At 33.8% G+C, this 27478-nt stretch overlaps 1 protein-coding gene across 1 annotated transcript in view; it reads left to right on the forward strand.

Annotated features, from left to right (window-relative positions):
- Positions 1-2112: 2112 nt before the first annotated feature.
- The window catches only part of LOC102801688 (PR domain zinc finger protein 1-like), a 39832-nt gene continuing 14466 nt past the window's right edge, over positions 2113-27478 (forward strand). The window contains exon 1 of the mRNA XM_006811429.3: positions 2113-2266. Within this exon, the coding sequence (XP_006811492.3) occupies positions 2213-2266 (54 nt within the window). The 5' untranslated portion in view covers positions 2113-2212. The remainder of the gene's footprint in view (positions 2267-27478) is intronic.

The raw sequence follows: 27478 nt of genomic DNA on the forward strand, positions 1-27478 counted from the left end.
TTGTACCCCGGTACATACAAGAACTGTGTTCCCGGTTCTTGTTTCCAGTAACGAAGATTCCCGGAAAAGGCCGGTGTATTTTGAATCAAGCAACGTAACCTGCCCGGTACAAATATTTCTATCTTTCGCCAAGTTTACGTGCGTTTACGTTGAACATGGGCCTATGTATAATCTCAGGCTACTATAGTCTGATATGTAACTACATGTATTTCTGTGGTTCACGTCCCCATGTTGTGAGCATGGAGGTAAAAAGAGATATCATTCTTGGCATTGAATGGGAAGTAAGCGTGTATTACTTTTAGACTCTCTTAAATGAGTGAATGCTAACAATTTACATGCAAAATTACCGTTTAATGAAGAAGCTCTGCCTCATATCAGTCCACGGAGGCTGCTATCATGGAGAGAGAAAAAAAGAGTTTCATGATGTTGCATAAAAGTTCAAAGAAACCAGTTACTAGTACTTCATAGTGGTAAAACAAAAGAATGGCGATAATCAGTATTCATAAACCTTTGTGTTGTTAATCCCCTTATTGTTCACATAAGTGGCAAGGTAAATTATGCCACCCTGGGCACTAACTAAGTCAATGTCAGTATTCATACTGGGCTTCGCTAATAAATTAGTGTTTTATTTAAATTTGTGTACTAGTAATTTGCTTTCAACCACACAGACTCTTTTTGAGTAACCGTGCACAGACTAAACTATTCAAATTTGTTACGTCAAACAAGAAGACTAAATACAAGAACAAATACAGGCGAAAGTACGGTGTCAAATTTGAGAAAAAGTTTATGTTTTTTTTGCTTGTTTTTTGGCTTCTTTATTTCTTTCTCGTGACAAAATGATGTGCCAGGTTGGGACTTTCTGGACAATCAGACATCAAACTTTCGTTCGGCATTACCCCCCCCCCCCCCCCAAGTGTGGTTTTACAGATTTCCAGTATCTCGGGATCATGGTATTTTTATTATGTTTTGACGCACGCATTGATATTGGCAGTTTTCTCGAATCGTCGCGTTCTGCCTACCCGACTTTTGCTGAATCAGTGTTGAATGGTCCACCGATAATAAGCGAATACATAGAAAAATATAATCCCGACCAATGGAAACTTCAAACTGACCGGACCGAAGATTCTTGTCACACATAGACTCTATTTAGTTCCCCTTTAATCACCGGACTTTACCCAATCCGCCATAAAGCTCCATACCCACATGCACGTAACGTGCTTACACGGAGGCGAGCACAAATCACAAAATTGTGGTTTTTTCGTATTTCCTGCTATCGTCGATTTTTTAAAACCATTTACTATATGAACACCGCTAAACTGTAGTAACCGCGAAATTGAAGTAATAAACATTTAAGAGTAAAAGTTTCGATTAAAATATTTTTGAAGTGAGAAATAAAAATCCTCAATTAATTAAGTCAAGTTTCAAACTCTTGATTTCTGAACACAAACGCCATAAGGTTGTAATAAATAAAAATCCAAAATTTACATTCCATGTACTTGTCAGATTGTGATGACCTTAACTAAATGAACCGAAGTAAGGAAGATCTGCATACGCCACGCTACATATTATTTGCATCGGAAAGTCACAGCGATGCTTGTCAAAGCGCCACAATCGTCGCACCGCGTCGTGTACGGTGTGGGTCTCTTGTGACGTAGATATCGCGTATTTCTTTAACGCGGATAGACCACGATGGTCTGGCGTGGCTGGACAATTTCCATTGATCGGGAAACAGTATGGGACTCTTGAAAAAATGAATAATTTCAACAAATTAGGATTGAAGCTATGGGGAAAGACCAGGTTATATTGACATTTATTTGTGTTTCGCGGTAACACATTAACGAAACCAGCACACGACTGGGAAACTTGTCGTACGATACCGCTGTTCTATGTATCGGAGAAAGTTCATAGCTGGTGTAAAAGTTGAACTTTGTTAATTACATCACTTCACAGGTGGCCAGGCGGCGATATCGGCGACATGATCCGATCTGAGTTTGTTTTCTTTATTTATTACTGAATGACCAACTAGAATAGTCACATATTAACCAACTTCACTTTCGTACGCTATGTGCGTTGATTTATTGCTTTTGTATATGGTTCCGCATATATACCCGAGGAGCGATCACCCCACTAATTCACTTGACGCGGCACGCTGTACTGGCCCTGCGGCTCATATCGGAACGCTCCCTGCCTACTATATCAGCACAGACACACAATGGCAAAGAGACGTCAAAGAATGCGCTTTACAAGAAAGAGAAGAGGGAAGAAGGTAAGAGGAAAATACAGGAATGATTTCATTTAACGGTTGGCGTCACCGCCCAACATCGCCCGCTTGCACGGTTTCGTACCGATCGATAATTACTCTCTCCACGAAAGACAGGTATATCTTGAAATGTCAAGAAGCCTCGGCAACTAAATTTTAAAATATAACGCACTTTTGCTGTCACACGACACTCTGGGATTTTTACATTGCACTGTAATAATCCAACTACGACCTGTTGATCGTGTTAATGTTTCTATCGCATGGAGGCAAAACAACTCCATGATTTTAAGTTTGAACAGTCGTTTAGGCAAGCAACATTTACGTATAGTAAATTCTTGACTAGCCACTTAAAGAGAAATATCACGGATAAGAATCGCTCTAACTATGTACAAGGGTTAACTGCGTAGACGTGCGTGGTCGGCACAAAACACCGTCAGCTGATCTGCGCATGTCCGTCAGCGAAAGTGAGATAACGCTCCCAGCCCACGCCCTCCGCAAACCATAGCCAAATGCCAGGGATTGTAATGACATTCGAAGGTCTGATTATCACCGGCGCCTTCCAAGATCATCCGTATCTCGGCTTTCATATTAGATTATCGGTTGTCGGATTATAGTGCAGCTCAAATTTGTTACTATTCTTTCAATATTTGATTATCGCTTGTTACAATCTTGTTTACCGATTCCAACCAATGACTAACCTGGATTTGCTAGTATGTGTAAACACCACATATCAGCGGTCTGATAAAGAAAGAAGTGACAAAGATTTATATGCGTTAAAAATAGCACTACTTTCTAAGCCCGGGATCACTTGTATTATTTATATACGTGTATGTAAGGCTCCAACTTCTGGTGAAAATCACAGCCCGGGAAGCCAAACTCCTTTAAATCAAATTGTCGGTGGAAACCCACCCTTTAAAGTGGTTTAAACATTTTTTACAGCAAAAGAAATCATGGTAAAATGGACCTATCATTGTCATACATTACATGCTGTATATCAACACAACTTAGACTCCTGAAAAATTCAAAAAAGGGACCCCCTGACCCTGGAAAATGTCAAAAAGGAATCCATTGGCCATTTTAAAACATAATTTACAGACTGTTTGAGTGCCTCGCGTACCCGTTGGCTGGTTTCTACCTTGTCCCGGGTTTCTAAGTACGTTCACTCTCTGGAAACAATAACGACTAAAATCTGTGTGAAGAAACAGCGTCGAATACGCCGCACCGTGACCCATATCGAAAGCGAACACCATCGTCCTTTCAGTATATTTACTCTGCCGATGATATTTCATTCTGGGAAGGGGCCTCTGATATTATTTTGGGGGTACTTCACCTTGCAAATATGTTTGTTCTTCATGCTTCATAGCACGTTTAATGACAATTAACAATGTTGTTTTTTGTGCCAAGAAACCCAAACGATTTTTGTTAATGGCAACGTTACAAAAATGCGGCTTTACAATTATTCCGCGAAACATTCACATGAAATTTAGCTTATTTATAGCATTATTTATGATATTACTGTGCGTCGCTTACCTGTATAGCGTGCAATCACCTAAAGCAATAAAACTAATCTTATGCGTGCTGTGTCCCTCAAACAAATATCCTCGAAACTCGCGGATCAGCAGTTTGAAACAACAAAATTGTCCCTGAATGTTAGTTTGAGGTTTGTTTTTTTATCTAAAAGGCCGATCAGAGCTAAGAAATCAATAGCACATTACATATGAAAACCACGAGAGTGCCTGAATCAGACCCGGATCTACTTCGTTGCAGATGTCAGAGATACAATTGGTATATTGTAGACTCGATTTCCAAACATTACAACTAATGATATAGTGGTATCCGGAGTAGCCAGTATCCATGTTTCCCCTACATTTACTAGTGGGACAGGAATGTGAGAGAGTTCGACTGATAAACGTCGTCGTGATAATTTTTGGAAACTAAAATACATATCACAAATATAAGCACATACGTACTGTACTGTTGTTGGTATGTTATTAGAACGGATTTTCTGTAGAACCAGCTACCCATCTTGTTTTAACGACTATCACTACTGAAAGAGGCTGAAAGTCGTACATGTTTGTATTGTAGTAAAAGTATGAACAATTTATTCAAGTGACAGAGTAGTAGAGAAGAACACAGTGATGTATAATCGTGGAACAGCGACCAAGTTCGCAGGCCGGGTTACTTCAAGCACAAATATCCAACTAAGTTTTTCAGTATTCAATTGCCCAATACATGTGTAGTTGGTGCATGTTTTATAGCTATGTTATATGGCCATTGTAGTTCACACCAAAGTTGTAGATAACATATACATTTTCGGGAAATAAAAATGGAATACAGTTGTTAAATAACACTTCCGACTTCGATGCCGCGTAGCGTGCCTAATAAGGTGCGCGATGCGGCGTTCATAATAGCACATTGAGTGCGCATGCTCCTAGAACTGATCGTCAGATTTCTTCAGTATTTCCCATTCACTGACGAAAATGTTAAGTCATCACATCACTGATTTTAGTTTATACTAAGCCTATATTTGTTTCTTTTAGGAGACCGCTCAACATTTTTTCTTCCTTACGCAACCCGTAAATTATCACTATTATTAACGGGGCTTTCCCGCAAATAAAACGTTATGGTTTTATGATTCAATGTTCCAATTATAGTATTTTTAAAGTAGGGAACATGACTACTATTTTGTTTTACTTTCCATACTATGCCAGAAACCACGAATGTTAGCGGGCCTTTTGTGCTACAAAGGTATAATAAGCAGTTTATTCTTATTGATTGCCAAATTCGCTAAAACAGTATTCTAGTATAGCATTTTTGCAATATTCGGCACGCGTGCAATCTCGGTTTCATACAAATATATACGCCGGATAAGTTTATAACGATATACAAAAAAAAAAAAAAAAAAACACACGCTAAAATGGGTCACATACTGACCTTTATAACTTTCACCTGTATCAATATTAGTTGATGTAATGACACATATACAGTGAATACATCTTTGTTACAATGAAAACAGACGTAATTAATCGAACTGCCTGTCACTATCCCCGCATTAGTTAGACGCACAAGGACCAATAACGCGAAACAGAACTTTATGTTTCTTCAATTTTTCCTACTTGACATTCACCACTTCACTTGTTGAGGGAGGGGTGAACATCTGCTCACGTATTATGTGGTGAGCGACATTTCGTCGAAAGTTGATTATATCGTTATTTTGAGGATGTGGTCGTCGCGCCACCTTCTTGTTCCATATGGGACTCGAAGCTCGTATACGCGATATGGAACAACCACTGCTCTTTAAGTATTCAAATGATGGAAATATCGCGTGTAATTGTCAGTTGTGTAAAAGGTGTGATTTTGGCGATTAACATTTTAGCAGGTCGTGATCACACCTGATTCACCGAAAGTTTATTTGTGAAAAGGTGGCGGTGATCATGAATGCAAATAATTTCTTTCATGCATACTCCTCTTACGCACAGTACTGTTTTGACAAGAACTACCACTGAATCTAATGGCATTCACAGTAACAAGAATGACTCCCATGATTTTAAAGCGCGGTGGTCGTCGCGCAGCGCGCGTTCGAATCACATGTAAATAAACAATGTATTTTACACGCGTTGTAAACGTCGCTATGAGTCCCATATCGAACAGGACGCGGCACGACGACTGCCGCCCTTTAAATTATTTCAATAAGAATGGAGTACCGGTACTGTACTGCCTGGTTGCGGTGAGCTTTAGTTGTGTTTTGGTGGATCAACACAGTTCATTGGTGTAGTCTACACAATATACTAGTACAGTCAATAGTCAATATAGGTACATGTACTTGTATTTATAATGGGTGGAGCACATTGCACTTCAAATAAAGCATTGAAAATATAGTCCACTGATTTTGAACAATGAATACATCAACCTTGATCTATATCCTAACATTCAGGATCATATTAAAACATTTTTACTTTCAGACATGTGACATAGCATGCATAAATCCATATTGTAGTCTCTTCAAAATCACTGTACCATAATTGCTCTATTAGTAGCACATGAATGACAAAAGTGTTTGTAGATGGTCAAATTTAAATTATTTGAGCACAGATGAATTTTGTATTGTTCAATCAGCCTCACAGGGCAGCACAAAAGAGCATTCACATATTCTCATTTACTATTAGTATATATAGTCATTATATTCTTCCTGCCATGAATTTACGTAAAACTTTCTGTAAATTCACTTACAGTAAACCATTTTCTTAGCTCAGAAATTTAGTGATGTCCAAAAAATCACACAGAAGTAATAAAAACCTTGCTTGCTATGACAGAAAAGTGTGCTATGTCATGTGATTCTACCTATTCTAAACTCACTCTATGCGACATCTCATTAGGAGTTGGAAGTCCCTTATTATGGCTAAGGGATAAGGTGTCAAAGTAAAAGGCAGTTCACAACCTTAGGGTGATATTGGAAGCAAATATGATATAATTGCCAAGGGAAAACTCAATACTAGTAATAGATTTTGTAGAATTCTCTACTAGACTAATTTGTCAAAAATTCAATAAATTTTCAAATTAAAATGACTTGCCAGAAGGAAGCATACACTGTTATCATGGAAACAAGCATGGGCATCCCATTTTTTTATTTTCTCTCAGCGCAACACAAGTATTCCTCCCATCTTTATAGATACATGTATCTATAAATTTCACAATTCAAACGAAAACGACAGGTTTCTATTGGCCAATTGAATAAAAATACATTTTATATGATGTTGTTGTGCACTGTGTTAGTTAATTAGCTGATTGAAGTTTATAAATACAAAGACATTCTAAAATTCAAACACCATACACCTTATACACACATGGCTGGTTGGTTTTCATCCCTCATATAATATTTCAATTTCTTTCTTCATTATGTCCACTGTGCCAAATTCTATGGTTACATATATCAGTGCAACTCTCTATGCACAAAAACAATTCTCTCTTTTGGCTCTCTCTCAACAAAATCTCAGTAGCGATTTGAGGTCTACTTTGAAACCAACATTTCAGTATAGTTGCACTTTCTGTCCCAGTACAATTACGGAAGTAGATGAAGTCAAATTAAATACAGTATAAATACCTCTGAGACCACCTAAAATCTTTCGTAATAAAAACAAAGTAGAACACAAATTTGAGTACCAGCATTTTCTGAGAATTCAATACACTATAGAAATCTGAGCAGTGTATCTTTATTTGTATTTTTGTTTGATACTATCTTGGTCAATATACTGTGAAATACTTTATTTTTGTTTGGAATTAATTTTCACTATTTTTGCTGAAGGAATGATGGACAGTACAACTAATTATGGTTGATAATTTGAGAATTATCAGATTAAAAAAAAAAAAAACTCCCAATATCAAAATGTATAGAAAAGAATACTGTAGAATACTTTATTTTCGCTGAAAGAATGATTCAGTGAAAGTAAAATCTAAAATATACTATATTTTACATTCAATTCGTCAAAAAACTGTGAAAATAAATTCCATACAAAACACCCAAAAAGTCTTTTCAGCGAAAGTTTTTCACAGTAAACAGCCTGTTGAATCTAGGATTTTGAAAAAAAAATAAGTTGATGAAATTGTGAACCATGCACGAAGTCTGCTTGTGTAGAAGCAGTGTAGTGTACCTCCATGGTATAAGTGAGGAAGGCATATTGTATAGTGTTAATTTTGTTGTCATGGACAGTACAGCTAAGAATTATGGTTGATAATTTGAAAATTATCACAGTAAAAAAAAAACTCCCAACATCAAGATGTATAGAAAAGAATATATAAATGTTTAAGCTTTGCTACATAGAATACTGTGGAATATTTTATTTTCGCTGGAATTAATTTTCGCTGAAAAGGCTTTTTGGGCGTTTTGTATGGAATTTATTTTCACTGATTTTTGGTGAGTTTAATGTGAAATATAGGAAAAAAAGTATATTCGCTGGATTTTATTTTCATGGAATCATCCCTTCAGCGAAAATAGCGAAAATAAATTCCAAGCGAAAATAAGGTATTCTACAGTATCCCTGAATAAAGTACAGGGTGAGAATATTGTTTACAATCCTATATGCTTATGGTCAGACCAAATAAACAGTTTTGAAACACAGTGAGCAAAAAAAAGTGAAAGAAGCTGAAAATGACGATGAAAGTTAGTTGTAATGCAAACTATGTCAATTACACATACTTGAAAGGTAGCGCATACAAGACACCTTTTTGATACACAGTGAGTTATTAGGCATTGTTACAGAGACTCAAGTACATGTTGACTATGAGTGCATGAGGCCATTTTAAGGGGTCATCTCGAATTTTCCATTGCTGTTGACATAACATCATTGATTGTGGTGGTCTGTTTAAGGAATCATCTCAAATTTTTCTGCACTGTTTTTTTTTTTATATTCTTCAATATTTCTGGAAGTGAACCTCAATTTTGAAGTAAATTTTCAGTTTTTACTACAACTGAATCTGTAAATGATAGAATTTATAATGCTGAAGTGAAATATACAACTTATTAAAAATTAAAATTGCTTTTAATTTTTTATAAATATATTTATACTTCATGTTAATTCTTATTTATCTGATGTGGTTGTTGTGTCCCTGATTTGATACAGAATATCTATCCATTGTAGGTAATTAAAACTTAGCATTCGTAAATAAATTAGAGAAGAATTGTTGGCGTATTCTGCTGATTCATCGCTCGCTCTTTATTACACTGCTATGTGGATCAAAGTAACCTTTTCACCAACACACTTTCTCGTGAACATTTTTCTACACTCTTTTCTTATATTCTTCAACATTTCTGGAAATAAACCCTAATTTTGGAGCCAACAGACAAACTTTGAGTCAAATTCCATTTTTTACTCAAAAAAATTTGTCCCAATCTTCTGAAGGAAAGTGCAAGACTATAAATGAAACAAATTTGTGAATTTGTGATGAAAAGACGGAACTGGTGGTGTTAGGGTTAAGAGATTCTTTTGACATTGGTACTGCTGTTAACAAAGTATGGTGATATAGCATGGTTGATTTGAATATAGGATAATACAGTGAGTTTTTTAGGTGATCATCTCAAATTATGTGCTAGGAATAATTGTCTCCAAAGCATTATAAACTACATGTTCAATATCAGTATGTAAAAATGTACCGTAAAATCTGTATAGAAGCAGCATCTATAATATAAGTCACACCAGAGGTACATTACTTGGGGTTCGCAACTCGCATAGTACTGTATGGCGACATCATGTCAAGATCCCATTCAAGTCTCTTCTTGTAGATAGCGAGACTAAGGCTACGACCTTCTGACATGACACATATCAATGTTCAAGGTTTGTAATGAAAAAATAAAACTTTTCTTGTCACTATCATAGTGAAAAATGTAATACATCGAAAATGTACAGAAAATATAGTTCTCGTAATCCGTCATATCGTGGGCAGCTATTTTGATCCACCTGGACATCCCAGTATCCTAGTTACCTCAGGCATGCGCATTCACATTTTTTCTGAGTTGGAACGCTTATGCGAGAGCGAGATTGTGACGGGATCTTGGTATTATGTCACCGTAGTTACAAACCCCAAGTAATGTACCTCTGGTCACACCCATTCTTTTTGAACAATTGAGAACCAAAAATTCACTATTTTTCATACGTGTAGATACTCTAATAGAGGCCAAATCCCCTCTGTTGAATTGTACCATTTTAATAGAAGCCACAGTTTCTAATACAGATTATACCGTAGTACATACTACACACAATCCCAAGTGATTGGAGTAGAGAATTAACAACTAATGAACACATTGCTACAGCTGCATTTTAATCACTGGTGGAAATCAAATACTGTGGAATACTTTATTTTCGCTGGAATTAATTTTCGCTGAAAAGGCTTTTTGGGCGTTTTGTGTGGAATTTATTTTCACTAATTTTTGATGAGTTTAATGTGAAATATAGGAAAAAAAGTATATTAGCTGGATTTTATTTTCACGAAATCATCCCTTAAGCGAAAATAGCGAAAATAAATTCCAAGCGAAAATAAAGTATTCTACAGTATTACAACAACATAAAATGTGAAGAAAAATCAGACGAAAATATAGATGAAGTAAAAAAAAACTTAAAAAGAAAGTAGATGACTGCAGTAAAAAGAGTACCCAGCAAGCAATACAAGATATATTTTTTGTAGTTCCTCATCTATTTATAGACACAAATGAATCAGTCAAAAGGGATTCCAGATCTGCGCAAGAAATGTATATATAGTTGTAACCTTTCACATACTTACCATCCGAGTGGGCTTTTTACGAGAAGTACTCGAGTTACATTTCAATCACGCCATGGTTATATCGGTGTTTTGTCACTTTCTATTTCATTCACCAGAACTATAAAATTAAGTGTTTATTCTTAGTTTGAAAGGTCATACAGAGAGCAAGTTAACCCTTTGAGAGCCTGATAATTTTCCAGGCGCAAATTCGGTGCAAATATTTTCACATTTTGGAAAATTTTCAGTAAATTTCATCACCATTTTGCACAATACAGACAGTTTCAGATATTTCTTTTTGTTTTTTATCGAAAGGTTTGTCAAATTTTGTCAACATTTCATGCAGGAAAAAGCAGACTATATCAAATAATTTTGTAAATAGTGCATAAAGTTAACAATGGCGCTCACTATACAGGCTAAAATTTCAATTATGCAATTCTGACAGTTTTAGTATATAATGAACCACAAAAAAATGAGTGAAAACACAAAATACTTTTTTTAACTATTGTGAAGATCAGACATACATTAAAAGGCAACAAGACCTCCTTTTGGCAGAAAAAGTTTGAGAATCCTGGTAGAACATACTGTATTTATTCTATTAGAAGTGCATCTTCAAAAGAAGTGCAAATAAACTAAAAATTTTATCCCTATAAAAATATTATTATTTTTTCTGTCTATTGAAACAACTCTGTCATTTATGTAAACGTATGCGCTACTAACAGAGCAAGGTGTCTTTTTATATCATTTGCAAAAACTCAAACAGCATGCGTACAACAGTATTTTAAATGCGAAAAAAAAAAGCTTTTTATTTATGGAAAGGTGAACTGCTCATACACATTTTCTATCACTTTCTTATTGTAAAGTATTACATCCTTTATACAAATTAACCTCAGCTTGATATAAAACACTTCTTTATAACTTCAACCAAATGAATAGGTAAACTTGTTAATATATCTATCAATATATGTATGAATTATTGTTGAAGTTTATTTGGATAATACATTTATTGTCTTATTTTCAATTCAATTATTGTAATTACAGAAAAAACTATGCACATATTTTTCCAGTTATCTTAGCAGACTCTAAATACAGTTACAGGGGGTGCAAGAGGAGGCACACACCCGAAAACCATCATGACTCATGCTCATATTACCCATAATTCAGTGCAGCAATGATGTCATTGTGACTCGCCGGGCAACATACACCCCTAAGCAGAATTATATTTGTATTAGATACAGTGAATGAGAGCATAAAATGTTATTTCACATAAAATACTTATAATTTTTTTTTGTAAATTTCAAATGATGGTTGAAAACAACTCAACCAAGGAAGTAAATCCTTCAATGATTGAAGAATGTGGTGAACATTAATATCCTAGTTATTATCTTTATTCAGACATTTGATGTAGTGATAGTGCTGTAGCAGTGTGACTGCTTATAATATATTAATTAGGGTCGATCTGTGTCCAGAGGTGGTCGGCATTGACCAATCAGTGTTAGAATAAAACCTAGTCCATGTTTCTGTGGCGTTATTCACAAGGGAAATAATAGGTGTTACCTAATGGCTTCTATAGCTAATGAAACTGTATTATTTGAATTAGAATGAGGCACAAGGGTCTAAATTGTACGATTTCATATAAATATGAAGGTTTATGGAAGTTTATGGAATATTAAAAACACATTTACCCTACAAGACAACATTCAAATTCAAATAGGACACTATAGAAGCCATTTGGTAATGTTCATTACCCATTTGTAGGTTTCATTTAATCATTGGCTGATTTCCTATCAAAACCAGTACATGCCCCAGTTGCAGACCTACCACAAGTCAATATAAATGTTAATCAATGGAATGTCTTTCAACAACTAATATTGATACAGGAAGTGTAAGTAAAGAAGGAGTTCCAACACCACAACAAGGTTATAATGTATACAGAACAATAAACTATGTCCACAAAGAGAAAGTACTAGTAAATATCTATCGATACATAGCGAAAAGCAATAACTCTGAGTCATTGCTTAAATTTTGAGGGATGAACCAATTATTAGGGATGAACCAATTATTAGAGGTGAAATTTATGGAATAGAAATATGTGAAAAATATACATCATGGTAGAGTGGAAACGGAAGTCAGAAATAATGGATTGATAGAAATTATAAGCTCTACAAAATGTTTCAAAATTTGCTTGAATGCTATTTTTTTATTCAATAAAATTAATACTACACAAATATGTTTAAAAAAATACTTTCTTGGAAATTTACTCTGAACTTACATTACTTTGATTTTGAAAGACAATTTTTTGTGATTTTCACAAATGAGTGTTTAGTGTTCTACTGTATTCACCGTATTTGTTTTATAAGTAACGTAAGATATTTGCATACATTTCAGAGATTTTGCAAAATGAATCATTTATTAATGATTCAGCGAACTCTACACGAATTTTTAGTTTAGATGCGAATCATTTGCAGATGCGCTTCTAATAGAGCAAATACGGTATGTACCCTTGAAACAAACGACCCATAATGGTAAATACATAACTAATTCTAATATCTAATTCATATTTTAAATATTTAGAATACAAAAGCAAAGATAGTTTTTGCTTTCCGATGACCTTATGGTGCGCATAATACAATTTTCGAATTAAGTTTACACAGTGAGGTGTGGTTGGCATGTTGACAAATAGTAAAAGTAAATGCCAAGTTCATATTATAGATGTGATGACCTTCCCTGATATTAAGATATATAGAAGGCAGAAGGTCAGCCAATCATAGGATGAGTACAGCTAGCCTTGTCAAATGTAAACACCCATTTATTTAATATCATGGTAATCTGTGTGAATCGACAAGTATCATATGATGTAACAAGGCATTGAGAGTAATAGTGCACCCTCTAGCAACCAACGAAAGGCAACCAACCCACACCCCTGTCATTTTGAATGTAATCATTCCCTCCTTTTACTTAGTGGCAACCACCTGTTGTACCTCTACTCCTTACAACCAAACTGCAGGTCCCCCTCTCACTCTGGTCATACACCTCTCCCCATTCATGCATGCCATCCCTTATGTAATCATTATCCACTGTTACAGATATACCATTAGTACATAGGGGAGGCAGGTTTTAAAGTGGGGGTGACTATTTACTGGTAACCACCTGTTGTACCCCATCTCTTTACAACCAAAGTATGGCAGATAACCCCCCCCCCCTCATTCATACATGTCATCCCTAATGTAATTATTATCTACTGTTACAGATATACCATTAGTACATAGGGGAGGCAGGTTTTACAGTGGGGTGACTATTTAGTGGTAACCACCTGTTGTACACTCTCTCTATAACCAAAATCTGGCAGACACCCCCATTCATGCAGGCCATCCCTAATGTATTTATTATCTACTGTTACAGATAAACCATTAGTACATAGGGGAGGCAGGTTTTACAGTGGGGGTGACTATTTAGTGGTAACCTCCTGTTGTACGCTCTCCCTCTCTATAACCAAAATCTGGCAGACACCCCCCATTCATGCAGGCCATCCCTTATGTAATCATTATCTACTGTTACAGATATACCATTAGTACATAGGGGAGGCAGGTTTTACAGTGGGGGGGGGGACTATTTAGTGCTAACCACCTGTTGTACCCTTTCTTTTTACAAACAAGACACCCCCCATTCACAGATATACCATTAGTACATAGTGGAGGCAGGTCTGTTGAGGAGTATTTAGTGGTATCCACCTCTCTCTCTTTGCAACAAAAGTCTGCCAGGTACACCCCCACCCTGGTCATCCTATATTTAACTATTATCTACTTTCACAGATATACCATTAGTACTTAGGGGAGGCAGGTTTATCTGTGGAGGACTACCGAGTGGTAACCACCTGTTGTACCCTCAAATTTTCATACCCATTATACCCACACCCATCCCACACCACCCACCCACTGATCACTCATTATAGATTTAACTAACACTGCAATTTGAATACATCATTCATATAAAAGGATGGGGTCGATTTCGTGGTGACTACCAGTTGCCCCTCACCCAATTATTAGATGCACTCCTGGTCACCCATTATATAATCATTATCTATATCATAAATGAGATACCAATAATCTTGTGATGGGGAGATAAAATCGAATAAGAGTCTTGATGACAAAAAACATCTGTTGACATCCCATCAATTGTTCACATGTTGTATTTCATATTACTTTGACTAGAGTGTAAGCTTAACAGATGGCACACAATGCATAGTACTCTAAGACAGTAACAATAGATACAATCCATTGTTTCTGCTGTAACAGTTCTAAGTTTGTAAAAGAGCAAATAATAACAAAATTTGCAAGTCAGGAAAACTGCGAACAGTTGTAGCAGTGAACTTTTCATTAGGAATTCAAAAGGCAAGACCACTCGCAAAATTTCCTCACAAATGATATAAAATTATCAAATCACAAAAATTATAGCAGTGTAATCAAAAAACAAATAAAGTTATGAGGTAAATAAATTTTGCAGGTTTTCTCATGATAAGCTTGTAGAATGAGAACTTTAAAACACACAGCATCAAGTGTTGTCTTATATTGAAGGCATCCAAACACAACACTGATAGATAATTACTATCTTTGGTTGAGGGCAGCAAACAATACTTTTATTAAATTAGATATCAACTTTGATCCACATAGCTGTGTAATAACGAGTGAACCGCAGAAAACGCCAACATTTGAACATTCTTCTCTAATTTATCTATGAATGTGTTTACGCTTAGTTTTAAATTAAATACAATTGATAATTAATCTGGATGAAATCAGGAACACAACAACCACAATTAACATGAAGTATAAATATATTTATAAAAAATTAAAAGCAATTTTAATTTTTAATAAGTTGTATATTTCACTTCAGCAATATAAAGTCTATCATTTGTTGATTCAGTTGTAGCTCCGGTGAGGAGAATGGCTTCTGAATCGTCAAGTGTTTAAACTGTATCTAATTTAATGGAATTATGCTGGGTGGATGTTTGTTGATTATTTCCTCTCCACAAAGTAGAATAAATGGGGAAGAAATTTTCAGCATCTTTCACAGTGTTTTTCTCTTCATCCAACGTTCCTACTTTCGTGAATCAAATGATTGCAAAACATATGATATTTTATAAAAAGGAAATAATTGTATTCATCAGAAATTACCTAATAGTTTGTGACAACCATATTTTTATCTTTTTATATTATACAGTGTATTACCTTATATCTTATTATTTTTTCACCACATGTAAATTTTCAGATTTCTAGAAACATTTTTACCATAGAAAGAAGGATATTTCCAAAGTTCAATAATCAAGTTTTTATTTTGTATTATAACATTTAATAATTTGCTTCACACATTTGATGATGGTCAATTTCGACATTGAACTATAAAAAAAAAAGAAGAAATTCAAATCTTACAATTTTGGGGCAGATATTCAGTCTGTATCTTTCACACATAACATAAGATCTCATACAGGTTTGGAAATTTTTGAAATTTTTGAAATTTTGTTGAAATTTATATGTTTCTTATTCCTGATTCCAAAACATGGGGAAAGTACAAATATGAAAAATATGAAAAATATGAAATTTTCACATTTTTTTTTTATATTGAATATAATGTTATAATTATATTGAGAGAATTATTAATGAATTAAAAAATTAAGTGCCACACTGATGGACTTGCTAGTTAAGTAGATTTGTTATTATTAATATTAATATAAAAGTAAATAATCTGCAATACAACGTGAGAATGTCTGTGAAAGTACTACAAGGATTTTCAAACATTTCTTTAACTGGAAAGAAAATCAATATCCACTTTTGGGTTTGAAAAATCACCAGTTTCAAATTAATACTTTAGCGTATTGAAAATTATATAAAAAATTGTAACACGTTAAATCGAAAAACATTTAGGGAATTTGTAAATTATGAAAATCAGCGCATTAATAAATGGGTGTGGCACACATTGAAAACTAAAGACGGGACGGGGAGCGGGAGGGGTAAATTATATAATGACTAATTTCCCGTGTCTGTAAAAATGTACACAGATTTCATGAATGAGATTCATTCATATACCTAGCTTGGTAACAGTCCTATGAGGAAGGCATGGGCACTGGTAACGCGTCAAACAAAACACATGTACACGTGCAAGTTTCCACATACAGCTACAGTGCGAGTTGACAAGCCACAAACTTTGACACAGATAGTTTTCCACTACTAGTTTGGTCACCAGGCTCCGAGTTCACCCCCTTGTCACTCAAATTTCAATTTTTCGGTGGGAATGACACACATGTTGTCTGCCAATTAAATGGGTTGTTTTTGCATCAAAGTAAGGTTACCAAGACAACTAATGATGTTGATGAACAAAATGGTTTTTTCATGAATAACATTACAGAACAAATGAAAGTTATATTTTTTCATAAAAATGAATTATTGCTTGAGTTTATAGATGAATAATTTAGTCTTCCATACAGTTTTTTTTTGCAAAACAGTTTCAATGTACCGCTAAAACAAATTATTCAGATAAATTCTGAATATTTTGTTTGATTAAGAATTTATCACATGTTTACTTGTGAAGTGAAAATAATTTCATCATGAAAAAATATTATATTTTGTTGCATTTTTTTTCCTTGTAGATAAAATAATTTCTAAAAAAAGTTAATAATCTACAATATACAAATTTTTGTGGATTGATAAAATCACAGATGGCACAGTGTGGCTTACTCACTGTCTGTTTTGTCGCTAGGAGAAACTGGCTTATCTGTCAGGTCAAGGCAACAATAAAAAATTGACTTTTCACAGATAGATAGCAACGGGGGTAAATTGACATACGGTTAAGAAGTTAGCGATTTAAAAGTGGTTTTGGTGGATCATTAACGTACCTAATTTCACTACTGATATCTCTAAGCCAACCTGTCAACAAACTTTTAGTCAGTTCATCATGGATCAACTGGTGGTTTGATGTTTGGATGACAGAGATCTTTTCTTTTTGTGTGACAAAATTGGTTATGAAAGTGCTGCTATGGTTGCTGGCATTTAGATTAAAATAAGCTGTAATTTAATTAGTAATCTAATTTTTAATAAGTTGCATAATTTCGACATAAGCAGTGTTTTTTCATACTTTTTTTTTTTTATCAATGATGGAACATTAATGTCCCATCTAGGTCTAGGTGCTGTTTTGGTTTATGTTGCATGTACATCGTAACAGTTAACCAAAGTGTGTACCATAAAATCCCTAATAAAAGTGGCACCCATTATTTTTGAATAATTGAGAATCAAAAATTCACCATCATATGTGTAGATGCTCTAATAGATGCCGCATCCCCTCTGTTGCATTCTACCATTTTAATAGAAGCCGCAGCTTCTAATACAGATTTTATAGTAAATTTTTGCTCAGTGTTACAAAAATCAAAAAACAAAATCACCAAAGTTGCTAGCACACTGTGTCATAGAACCCAGAGAGGTTTTCACTGATACAAAATTTTGCGATTTTCACTGAAAAGTGGAATCCAGGAAAATATAATACTCAAGAAATTAAAGATGTTTACAGCAGTGTGTAAGAAGATGGACATGGCACGTTTTTCAAAGTATCAAAGTTATAAATGCAATCTTATAGTTGTTTTTTTTCACTAAGAAATTACCATTTAGTGAGAAGTAAACTTTATTTGAATCATGTCATGTATTGGATATTGAATTCTTAAGTACAATAAACAATATGAAATCATACATAGAAAATAGAAAAGGCAAAGTCAAATTGAGTTACTTACTGACCCTAAAAGGTCCAGCGTGTGTTCAAATGTCATGTAAACAATGTATACACATGTTGTAAACATACACCGCTATGGGACCCGTATCGAACAGGATATGATGCAACGATCAACCCTCCCACCTTTCAAAATAACAATAAACAGTCTGATACAATTGAATTTTAAGTGAAACAACCATCCACCCACATCGCCCCTTTCATTCTCCTATTAAACAGCACTATTAATCCCATAAGAATGCAAATTTCTATGCAAACAAGTTTTATCTTTTGTTTTTAATTGTTCTTGTAGAAAGTATGGTGGGACGTCGTGGTCTGAATGGCTGTACAACGGTCATGATGCAATATCACCCCTTCATGACCCTTCCCTAGTTATAGAAGTAGGGCGATGCTTCGATGATGTACATTTACAACCTAACTTCCTTATTACCGAAATATAAATATTTCTTTTTATCAGCATTTAATGTTGTAAACCATGTTACTGTCATTTAAATTTTCAGGTATTTCACCATGGAAAAATGTGAAATTCTGAAGCAGTGAGTAACAGAGAGTTTTGTTCTTATAAATGCCTTTAAATTTCAAATTGCCAAAATTCATAGCTGTTGACAGTGTCAAACATAAAATTTTGTGTCGGTGCAAATTTCTTTAGTGAGTCCTATGATGTGTAGTGTCAGCAACTTTTGAAATCATTTAATTTTTGTACATTTTTACATATTTTTTTCTATAACTTGTATTTTATGTTCACACCAAATGGACAGATTTTCCATTGCCTAAAAACGTTCTTGATTAAATTAAAAAAAAAAAATATTTAGCGAAAGGTGAAACTGTTGACTTTGACGTTTAACAGGTTAATGAGACCAGAAGCGCTAAAAGTATTATTATTAATACAGATTATCATAAAACATTTCATACACAGTATAGCTGTACTATAATTTTGTTATATATTATAACTTTTTCCCTCTTTTCATTTTTTTCCGCAAACAAGACCTATGTCGCACTTGGCGCAATGAACATACAAAACTCAATCAGTACAGCAATGGTGCCCTTACAACACTTGCTATCTTATGCATACATATCATACCTTCAGTAATTTTTCCGACCTTGAGTTGAAAACTGAGGGTTAACTAGTGACAGTACGGTGTGAGACTGGTACTGGGGGGAAAAAAAACAGGTCTACAAACCACGCCTTTATTGATCGAATATGATATATACACGTCCTGTCAAGTAATAATTTTGAACAAAACAAAATACAATTATTGTCTATCATTCGACCATACCTTTAGCCCCATATACACGGTAGTACACTTCAGCCAGTGACGGTATTCGTATCTATCAACTACAACCAAGTACGGAAATATCCCGTTGAACCTTCACAGACAACACCCACATATTCCCACACCCCATAAGGAAGTCTCATCATCGGAAAACATACGGTTTGCACCTTTCCTCTATGTCTGCATTTTCCTGTCAGTGGCTCTGTAAATATATACCCGGTAATGCATATTTACAGCATGTAACATCTATTTTTGTACGCCTATGGTAAAAAACAAAGTACCGGTATCACAATTTGTAATACAATAATTTCTTTTTTTGCATTTTTTTAGTGTAAACTGCACAGAAGAAAATTCCATGCACATACCAGATGGCATGAAAGACAACAAATTTCTATCTCTGTATATACCCGCCCAGTTCTCTTTACTAGTTAAAATTCAACCTAGATCTTATCTAGTTTTCATTTAACTGTGTTGTTAGACATTCAGGTGAAGAAACTCTGGTTTATAACTACTCACAAACTGGTCAATGCCAGTTATATAGTTTTAATATTTATAAATTATTATTCACAATAAATATTGTACTATAATTTGGGTAAAAAGATGATTATTGTCACCATGGTTGAATATCTCAACTGAAATAGAAATAAGCAGATACAATACCAGTCGGTTTTAAAGCAGCCCATCTTCGATAGTGAATTATCAAATTGCCATACTTTTCCACTACGCAATCAATTACTCAGCGTTTTGCACGTCGTAGATCTACAGGTTATTCCATTTGGGGGAGGGGTTGAGGGGTCAGATTAGGAGAAAATCAGTGGAAATATGTTTTTCCTTATCCTTATCAGTCAAAATAAACTGCAAAAAATGAAATTACCATCTTTTTCCTTATGTCTTACACAAGACTCTCAACAAATCCATTAAAATAAATAAATTATTTATTTTAATAGATTTCTAAACACAATTTCATTATTTAAAACACAATCAAATATAGTTGATGACATCATATTACCCATTAACAGTTTTCACTGAAACTTGTATCAGCCAAGTGTCCTGTTTATACGCACACGGAACTAAAAAGGCAAGGTCACAAATAGACACAATGGGTGACAGCACTGTGGACATTTATCAGAATAATCACCTGATAGAATTAAAAAACACAGCACGACGGTGCATGGTGAAACTGCTTCTCGCGTCCAGCCCCCCTGTCACTAGAGCAAACACGATAGATCAATGTTTTCACCAATCGTTGCAATTTGACGTCAATCATACCAGTATCACGATGTACCAGCCCGATATGCTCTATTATAATAATTATCAAGGGAACTTCGCTAGACGATATTAAAAGTGCGATAATTTCAAAAACTAACACACTTTTCCGTATAAGAATCTCATTTTGTATGCATCAAAAGTTATTCCACAGCAATGTGGAAGAGATGCTTAAGGTTATGTGATTATGAGAAAAAAGCAAAACAAGAAAATACGGTGGATACAACAGGGGAAAGTTGTGAGAGGGAAACATCACAGAGAAGAAAGTCAACTGTAGCATCAGTTGTTGCAAAAAACCTGATCCATAATTGGAGGAAATGAATGAATATCTTAACAAACCCATTAGTAGGTATAGTGAAAGTGATTGAGAATCACTTTTCAAAACTTCCCTTAACACAACTTTACCAGATCGTAGATTAACTAAACCCACCTGAAGGTACAACTGGCATGGCCCTGAAAGGAATGGAAAGTTGATATTTAACTTAATAACAAACAGATCTATTTAACGTGTTAGAATCTGTCAGAGGTCAACTGGAGATTCTATCTCAGCTCAGCTCAGTAAACTTTTCCCCCAATGTAACAGTCACTGCGCGATAAGGCTCCAGTCCTATCACTTCATTGATCACGGCAAGGTGGCTAACACAACTTTCTGAACCGCTAACTCTCACATAGGCTTGACCATCCCCTTTCACCACATTTAAGGTAGGTACGTCTTTGCATCAGTTTTTTCCTTCTTCAAAAGTAAATCAGACAGTATTTAAACACCTTTTTTTCAATTGAAATTAATTAGAAAGCCCACAAGTTAGGAGTGAATTTGTTCTGATACAACGATTCATTATGAAAAGTATACCCAAGCCGATTTCAGTATTCTTAGTCTTTGCATTGTAGTAAATTTTATTCCCAAATATCAATGAAATTTTCATTTACTTTTTTTCTAGCTTTCGAATATTATTTTTTTTCTTTTATTTCATTTCTGAATTCTCAATAACTTGATTAATTTAGGTCGAAGATAGTGCTGAAAATGTACTTTATTTCAGGACCCAACTAGCATAAAAAAGAAGAAAAATTGAATAAATGATATAAACAAGAAACTTTTAACGAATCAGAATATGTAACAAAAACATAAATAAGATTGATCGTTAATTAATTTATATTAATTTCTCATTATTCTTTGAATATGATCATTTCAGTTTAATAATCCTAATAATTTTCGTGTAGACACCACCACATGTCCTCTGCTTGAGAAAACTGTGGACAACTGGGCACTGCTAAAATACTAAGTAATTTGCTAATTAACTAATAATTACAATATTTATCTCATCTTACAATTATATTTAATATTAAAAACTTTTTTTCATGTCTGATATGCGAAGTGTTTGTCATCATCCAATGATGTTTAATTCCCCATAAAACTGGCCTTGATTCATGGGTGTTATTTATGTGTTCTAAGGGGTTTTCTGTTTATTCATAAATTTATGTGTTATATTAAGTTCATAATAATTAGAATAATTATGATCCACAAGTACTACAATATAATTCAACATGCTGAGTATGTGTAGCCTGGTTTCTAGTCGCTAGAATCAACAAGTCCCTAATGTCAGGAGTGCTTTTGTGTGTGGACAATCTTTATCCATATACCAATCTTAATTGTTTCACCGTAACCCAAATTGTAATGTTTTTTTCTTATCGTGAGTCTAAGTTCACAGTACGAGTGAATGAAGGCGAGTTTCATGTTCCCACATCTTGAATTCGCAAGGTATACTATGAAATCATGTGAACACACAATGCCTTCTAAGTACTGAACAAAGTTAATTTAAGAAATCAAAGGTCAAAATCAAAGTTACTAAGAATCCTGTTTATTTCTATTTCATGAGTTTCTATTCTAAAGTGTGAATGAATTATTACTAATAAATTATTAAAATGAAATATTTTTCGCAGTATAATAACTATAATGCAACCAACTCGCCATAGTGGTTGACATTTTGTTAACAACCTTTTAAAATTCCATCCAGAAGGTTTCAAAGTGTTGATTTAACAATTACAGACACATTTTGTGTAATGACACAGAAAAAATAACACTTGAAACATAAAGCAGTGACAGACATTGTTGTCACATTCTCAGCTACCACATAAAGATACAACATTCAGAACTACTTGCACACAGTGATTGTAAATACCCTTCTCTCACTGCCGAAGCTGCCGAAACATTGACAAATTTTGATTTTAATTCTGGAATAGACTTAATAGCGAATGTCATGTAAAATTTTGATCGATTTTTCATGAACAAGCACATATGAAGTTGGACTATTTAGTTGCAGGCAGATATTTTCCCCAACAAATCATTGGTGTAAATACTAGTATCTAGTTTTCTGTGTTTCACTTACAACTTGTTAAATTTGAATAAACAAAAAAAAAAAAAAAAAAAAAAAACACTCTACAATATCAGAAAGGTATTTTTTTTAGCAAATATTTTGAAATTTTATCAAAGAATGTGGAATTGTAGATAAAAAATTGACAAAAGCAGAAAAAATAGTTATAAATAGTTTATATCACAAATATTTTTTATCGCAAGAGACTTCTGCCTTTTTCATGCAGAACAAATTACTAAGTAATTAATACTGAACAGAAAATAAAAAGGTGTACCCCAAGTGATAACAGCTACAATAAATAAAATCATTAGCTTTGATTACTGTGAAATACTTAATTTTAGCTGGAATTAATTTTCGCTGAAAAGACTTTTTGGGTGCTTTTGTGATTTTTGACAAGTTGAAGTAAAATAAAGGAAAAAAGGTATTTTCGCTGGATTTTAAATTCACTGAATCATTCCTTCAGCGAAAATAGTGAAAATTAATTCCAAGTGAAAATAAAGTATTTTACAGTAAACAAAGAAGTGTTGAGATATAAATAAACACTTGGAAGTTTTCAAGAACATATCTAAAATTCCATCAGTATGACTCCAAATCAGACTGATCTCTTCTACAGTTGCCGCCTCTAGAGACAACGTTTTATTATATGACACTTTCTCTAGCATGACATTCCCTTTAACATTAATGTGCACAGAAGTAAATACACTAAGCACGCAAACTTTCATTAAACATTCTTGCCTTCAGTCACTATAGTTAGTTTCACTTTAACGCTCAAATAATCCATTAATGCCATTTTGTTTCACTGGGGATTAAATGTTTATTTTAGGGAAAAATACAGTTAGAAATTAAATTTTGAAATTATTGGACTAGCGACGAAGAGAAAAGGTTTATACTGATCGGTGAAATATAAATGTGGATTTCAGTTCTCTTGTCTCAGTCAGAACTAGCGATGAAAAGAAAAGGTCTATACTGATTGGTGAAATATTAATGTGGATTGCGTACAATGTAGTTTAATATAAACTGTAAATTGTTTTGTTATTTGAGGGCATTTTTGTGGGTGAAATTTGGCAAAAGTCACTCGCAAGGAAGACAGTAAATAACTTCATTGATAAATGGTGCATTACATCAGGTTTTCTCAATAATAAAACTTCACAGATGAATTTGAATTTGTCTTAATACAAAATTTTGCTATTTTCTCAATACATTAAAGTTTTTTTATATCTAAAAGTTGTTTTCTAAAGTGTTTTAAAAAAAGAAGCAAAACTTGTTTTCATTTTTCTATAAAACTAAAGAATTGCAAGATTATGAAAAATAGTTGCGTAAATGTAATAATAGTAATAAGTATGGGTGTAAATAGGATGCATTCTCTTCAAATCAAGTTAATTAAGTCATAGTCCTGTAATGAGGACTTTACTCACAGCACAGAACATGTCAATGCTACCTGCAACAACAACCGTTTCCCTCAACAATAACAATTATTGTCCCCAGTCTTTATAAAAAAAAAAGGTTAAGGTGTGGCAGCAGGGCTCGAAAGCTTGATTACCATAGCAACAAACAAATAAAGAAGTATAGCCAATGTTTATTTCATAAAAAAATTCTACAAATCGAAAACATCTAGTTTTTTTTTCACATTTACATTTACATTATAATGATCATGAAAAAGAAAATTGAAAAAAAAAATATTATCATAGTCATATTGCAAAATAAAACTACGAAGAACTGAAAATAATTCATTCTTACCCTGGGGTGATAATTCCACTGAACTCCTAAATCCATTTCATGGAAAATTACACTTGAAATGATACTGATTTGAGATTATACGCAACAGGGAAACGAGCTAATGATTTTTTCAAAATGAAAATAAACGAGACGATTTAAAAATGGATCTTAGGGTAGAAAATAAAGTGAATTATGATACTAGGTGTGACCGCAGTGAATACCAGGTACCAGGAACAGCTGAGAACCCCTCATAAATTCAGTATTGAAAAGAAAACAGCAAAATGGAATAAATTGACAATGTTGATACAATATAGTGCCAGGGAAATTATGATTTTCTCTTTATGAGTATGTCTCCTTCGGTGCGTGAATGTTTCAGGCGGTTTTCATAAGTAGTTTTCATAAGTATTAACTATCAAATGGGAATTCAGTTTTCAATGTTTGAATGATTTATTAAAAACATAAGGTTTCATGAGACCAATTTTTTTTTTTTGAATCACGGTGACTTTCATCCTCGTGGATTCGCTCAAATCATCAAATCGTGAATGCTATAGCAGTATACACTACAAATTGTATATAAAGTTTCAGAGCGGAAATTTTGTTGGTGTGAATGAGGGAGAAGTGGACAATTCGAGGAAGGAGGATACTAAATATACTTCCACCAATTTTTCATCTATTTTTATATGTTGATGAAAATCCTTACAGCATCATCATTTTTCCCGCCAAAATTCATTACATCATTTTTTTAACATTTTCTATTACGGTATGTCTTCATTAATTTTAGATAAAATCTTCATAATTTTCAACTGGTTACAAGTCTTAATACAAATTTTAGAAAAAAGTGATGGAGATATATTTTGTGAAAAGTGACAAAAATGTTGACACTGTCAGAAAATTTATATGATCAATAATATTGAAAAAAATATCAAATTTTTAAATATTATTCTAAAACCCACAAAAAAAAAGTTTCTGGTTTGTTTTCTACAATAATTAGTTTATTATTTTTATTATTCTTCAAAATTTATTCTTTTTTTCATTTTTAAAAAAATTAATAAAAAAATGGAAAAAATAAAGCTATGATGAGCAGAAATATATTTTTTTTGACCCAAAGTAATTATTATTATTTTATAATGGCTGAGGCAGAAGAAACTCCAAAAATAAAAATAATAAAAAAAAAAGAAACAATGCATACATGCAAAATGGAATCTATATTGTAGAAGCTTTGCATCAAGAGAACAATTTTACTCTGTTCAAATATTTGTCCGGTATCTGGTAATACGGGCTGTACTTTGGCATCACTTTGATGTAGAAGTGAAGACCTAAACAGTGAAATGTATACATCAACATTCCACTCATGCCATAACAACTCACTTACGAAGCGAAATCTACCTGCCTGGTACGGGACAAATAACGAAGAGCTCTGGAAAGGTTGGCGCGAGTAGTATGTACGTGTACGCCGGTCGGGTGGATATGTGATGACGTAAACGTGCAAGTGCATCAGTGAACAGGCATCTGTTTAATAATAATAGGTGAGGGGTTAGGGAAGACAATAAATATAGACTTTGGGTTGTCCACCCAGTAATCTGAAAAATAAGGCTGTCTAATATTATACCCAAGTGACATCCGATTAGCATAGGACTGACAGTGTCATAATGATTTGTTGGGAATTCAAGGCTTATCAAATGCAATCACTAAGTACTGTTTGTGTCAGGAACCGAGTCAGTTTTACGTGGGATTCTCGTAAATATGTCAATTTTCACTGAGGTGAGAGTTCACGTTAAGTAGAGAAAGTTAATTGATACGAGAAACGGTTCCCACTCCCAATGCCTCGTCTGACGTCGGAGCGCTCACAACTGTTGCAAACATGCACGTAAGTGTCTAACTGTTATCAGCTTTAATTTCTAACTTTTATTTCAACTTTTTTTTTATTTCAACTTCATCTAGAATATAATTGCCATGTTTTTTTTTAAAATTATTAATTTTTATTATAATGGTCATTTCATAATGTCACCACAATCCTCAAACTTCAATCCATCTTTGGCTTTGTAGTTTAGTGTGAAACATTTGGTTTTTTTTGATAAACTGTTTCTAATTTATTAATATTTTGTTATCATGGTTTGCAGCATTGTCCGCCTGCACAGTGTTGTTCTGTTCGGACATATAGTGGAGTGCTTCGCCGGAACATTCACCTTGAAAATTCAAGATGGGTTTGAAGTCAAGCTTAGGTTTCATAGTAACACATTCTCAATTTCAAAACACTGTACTGCTGATACAATTCTGAATAGATACAGTAGGAATTGTTAAAAAAATGAAAGAAAAATTCAGTTTTTATAAAAATGGCATTTAAAAAGTTTTTGGGAGATTTAAAAAAATAAAAACAAATTCAGTTTTCATAAAAATTGCATGTTTTAAAAAGTTTTTTGGGGGGAAAATTATAAAAAAAATTGAAAGAAAAATTCAGTTTCATGAAAATCACATACATTTTAAAGAATTTTTTGGCAGAATTTCAGAAAAAAGTGAGAGCCAAATTATGTTTTCATGAAAATCAAAATAAAAGAATTTGAGAATAAAATTTAACAGAA

The sequence above is a fragment of the Saccoglossus kowalevskii genome, chromosome 11 (genome assembly GCF_978046115.1).
Source record: "Saccoglossus kowalevskii chromosome 11, keSacKowa6.1, whole genome shotgun sequence".
Taxonomy (NCBI): Eukaryota; Metazoa; Hemichordata; class Enteropneusta; family Harrimaniidae; genus Saccoglossus; species Saccoglossus kowalevskii.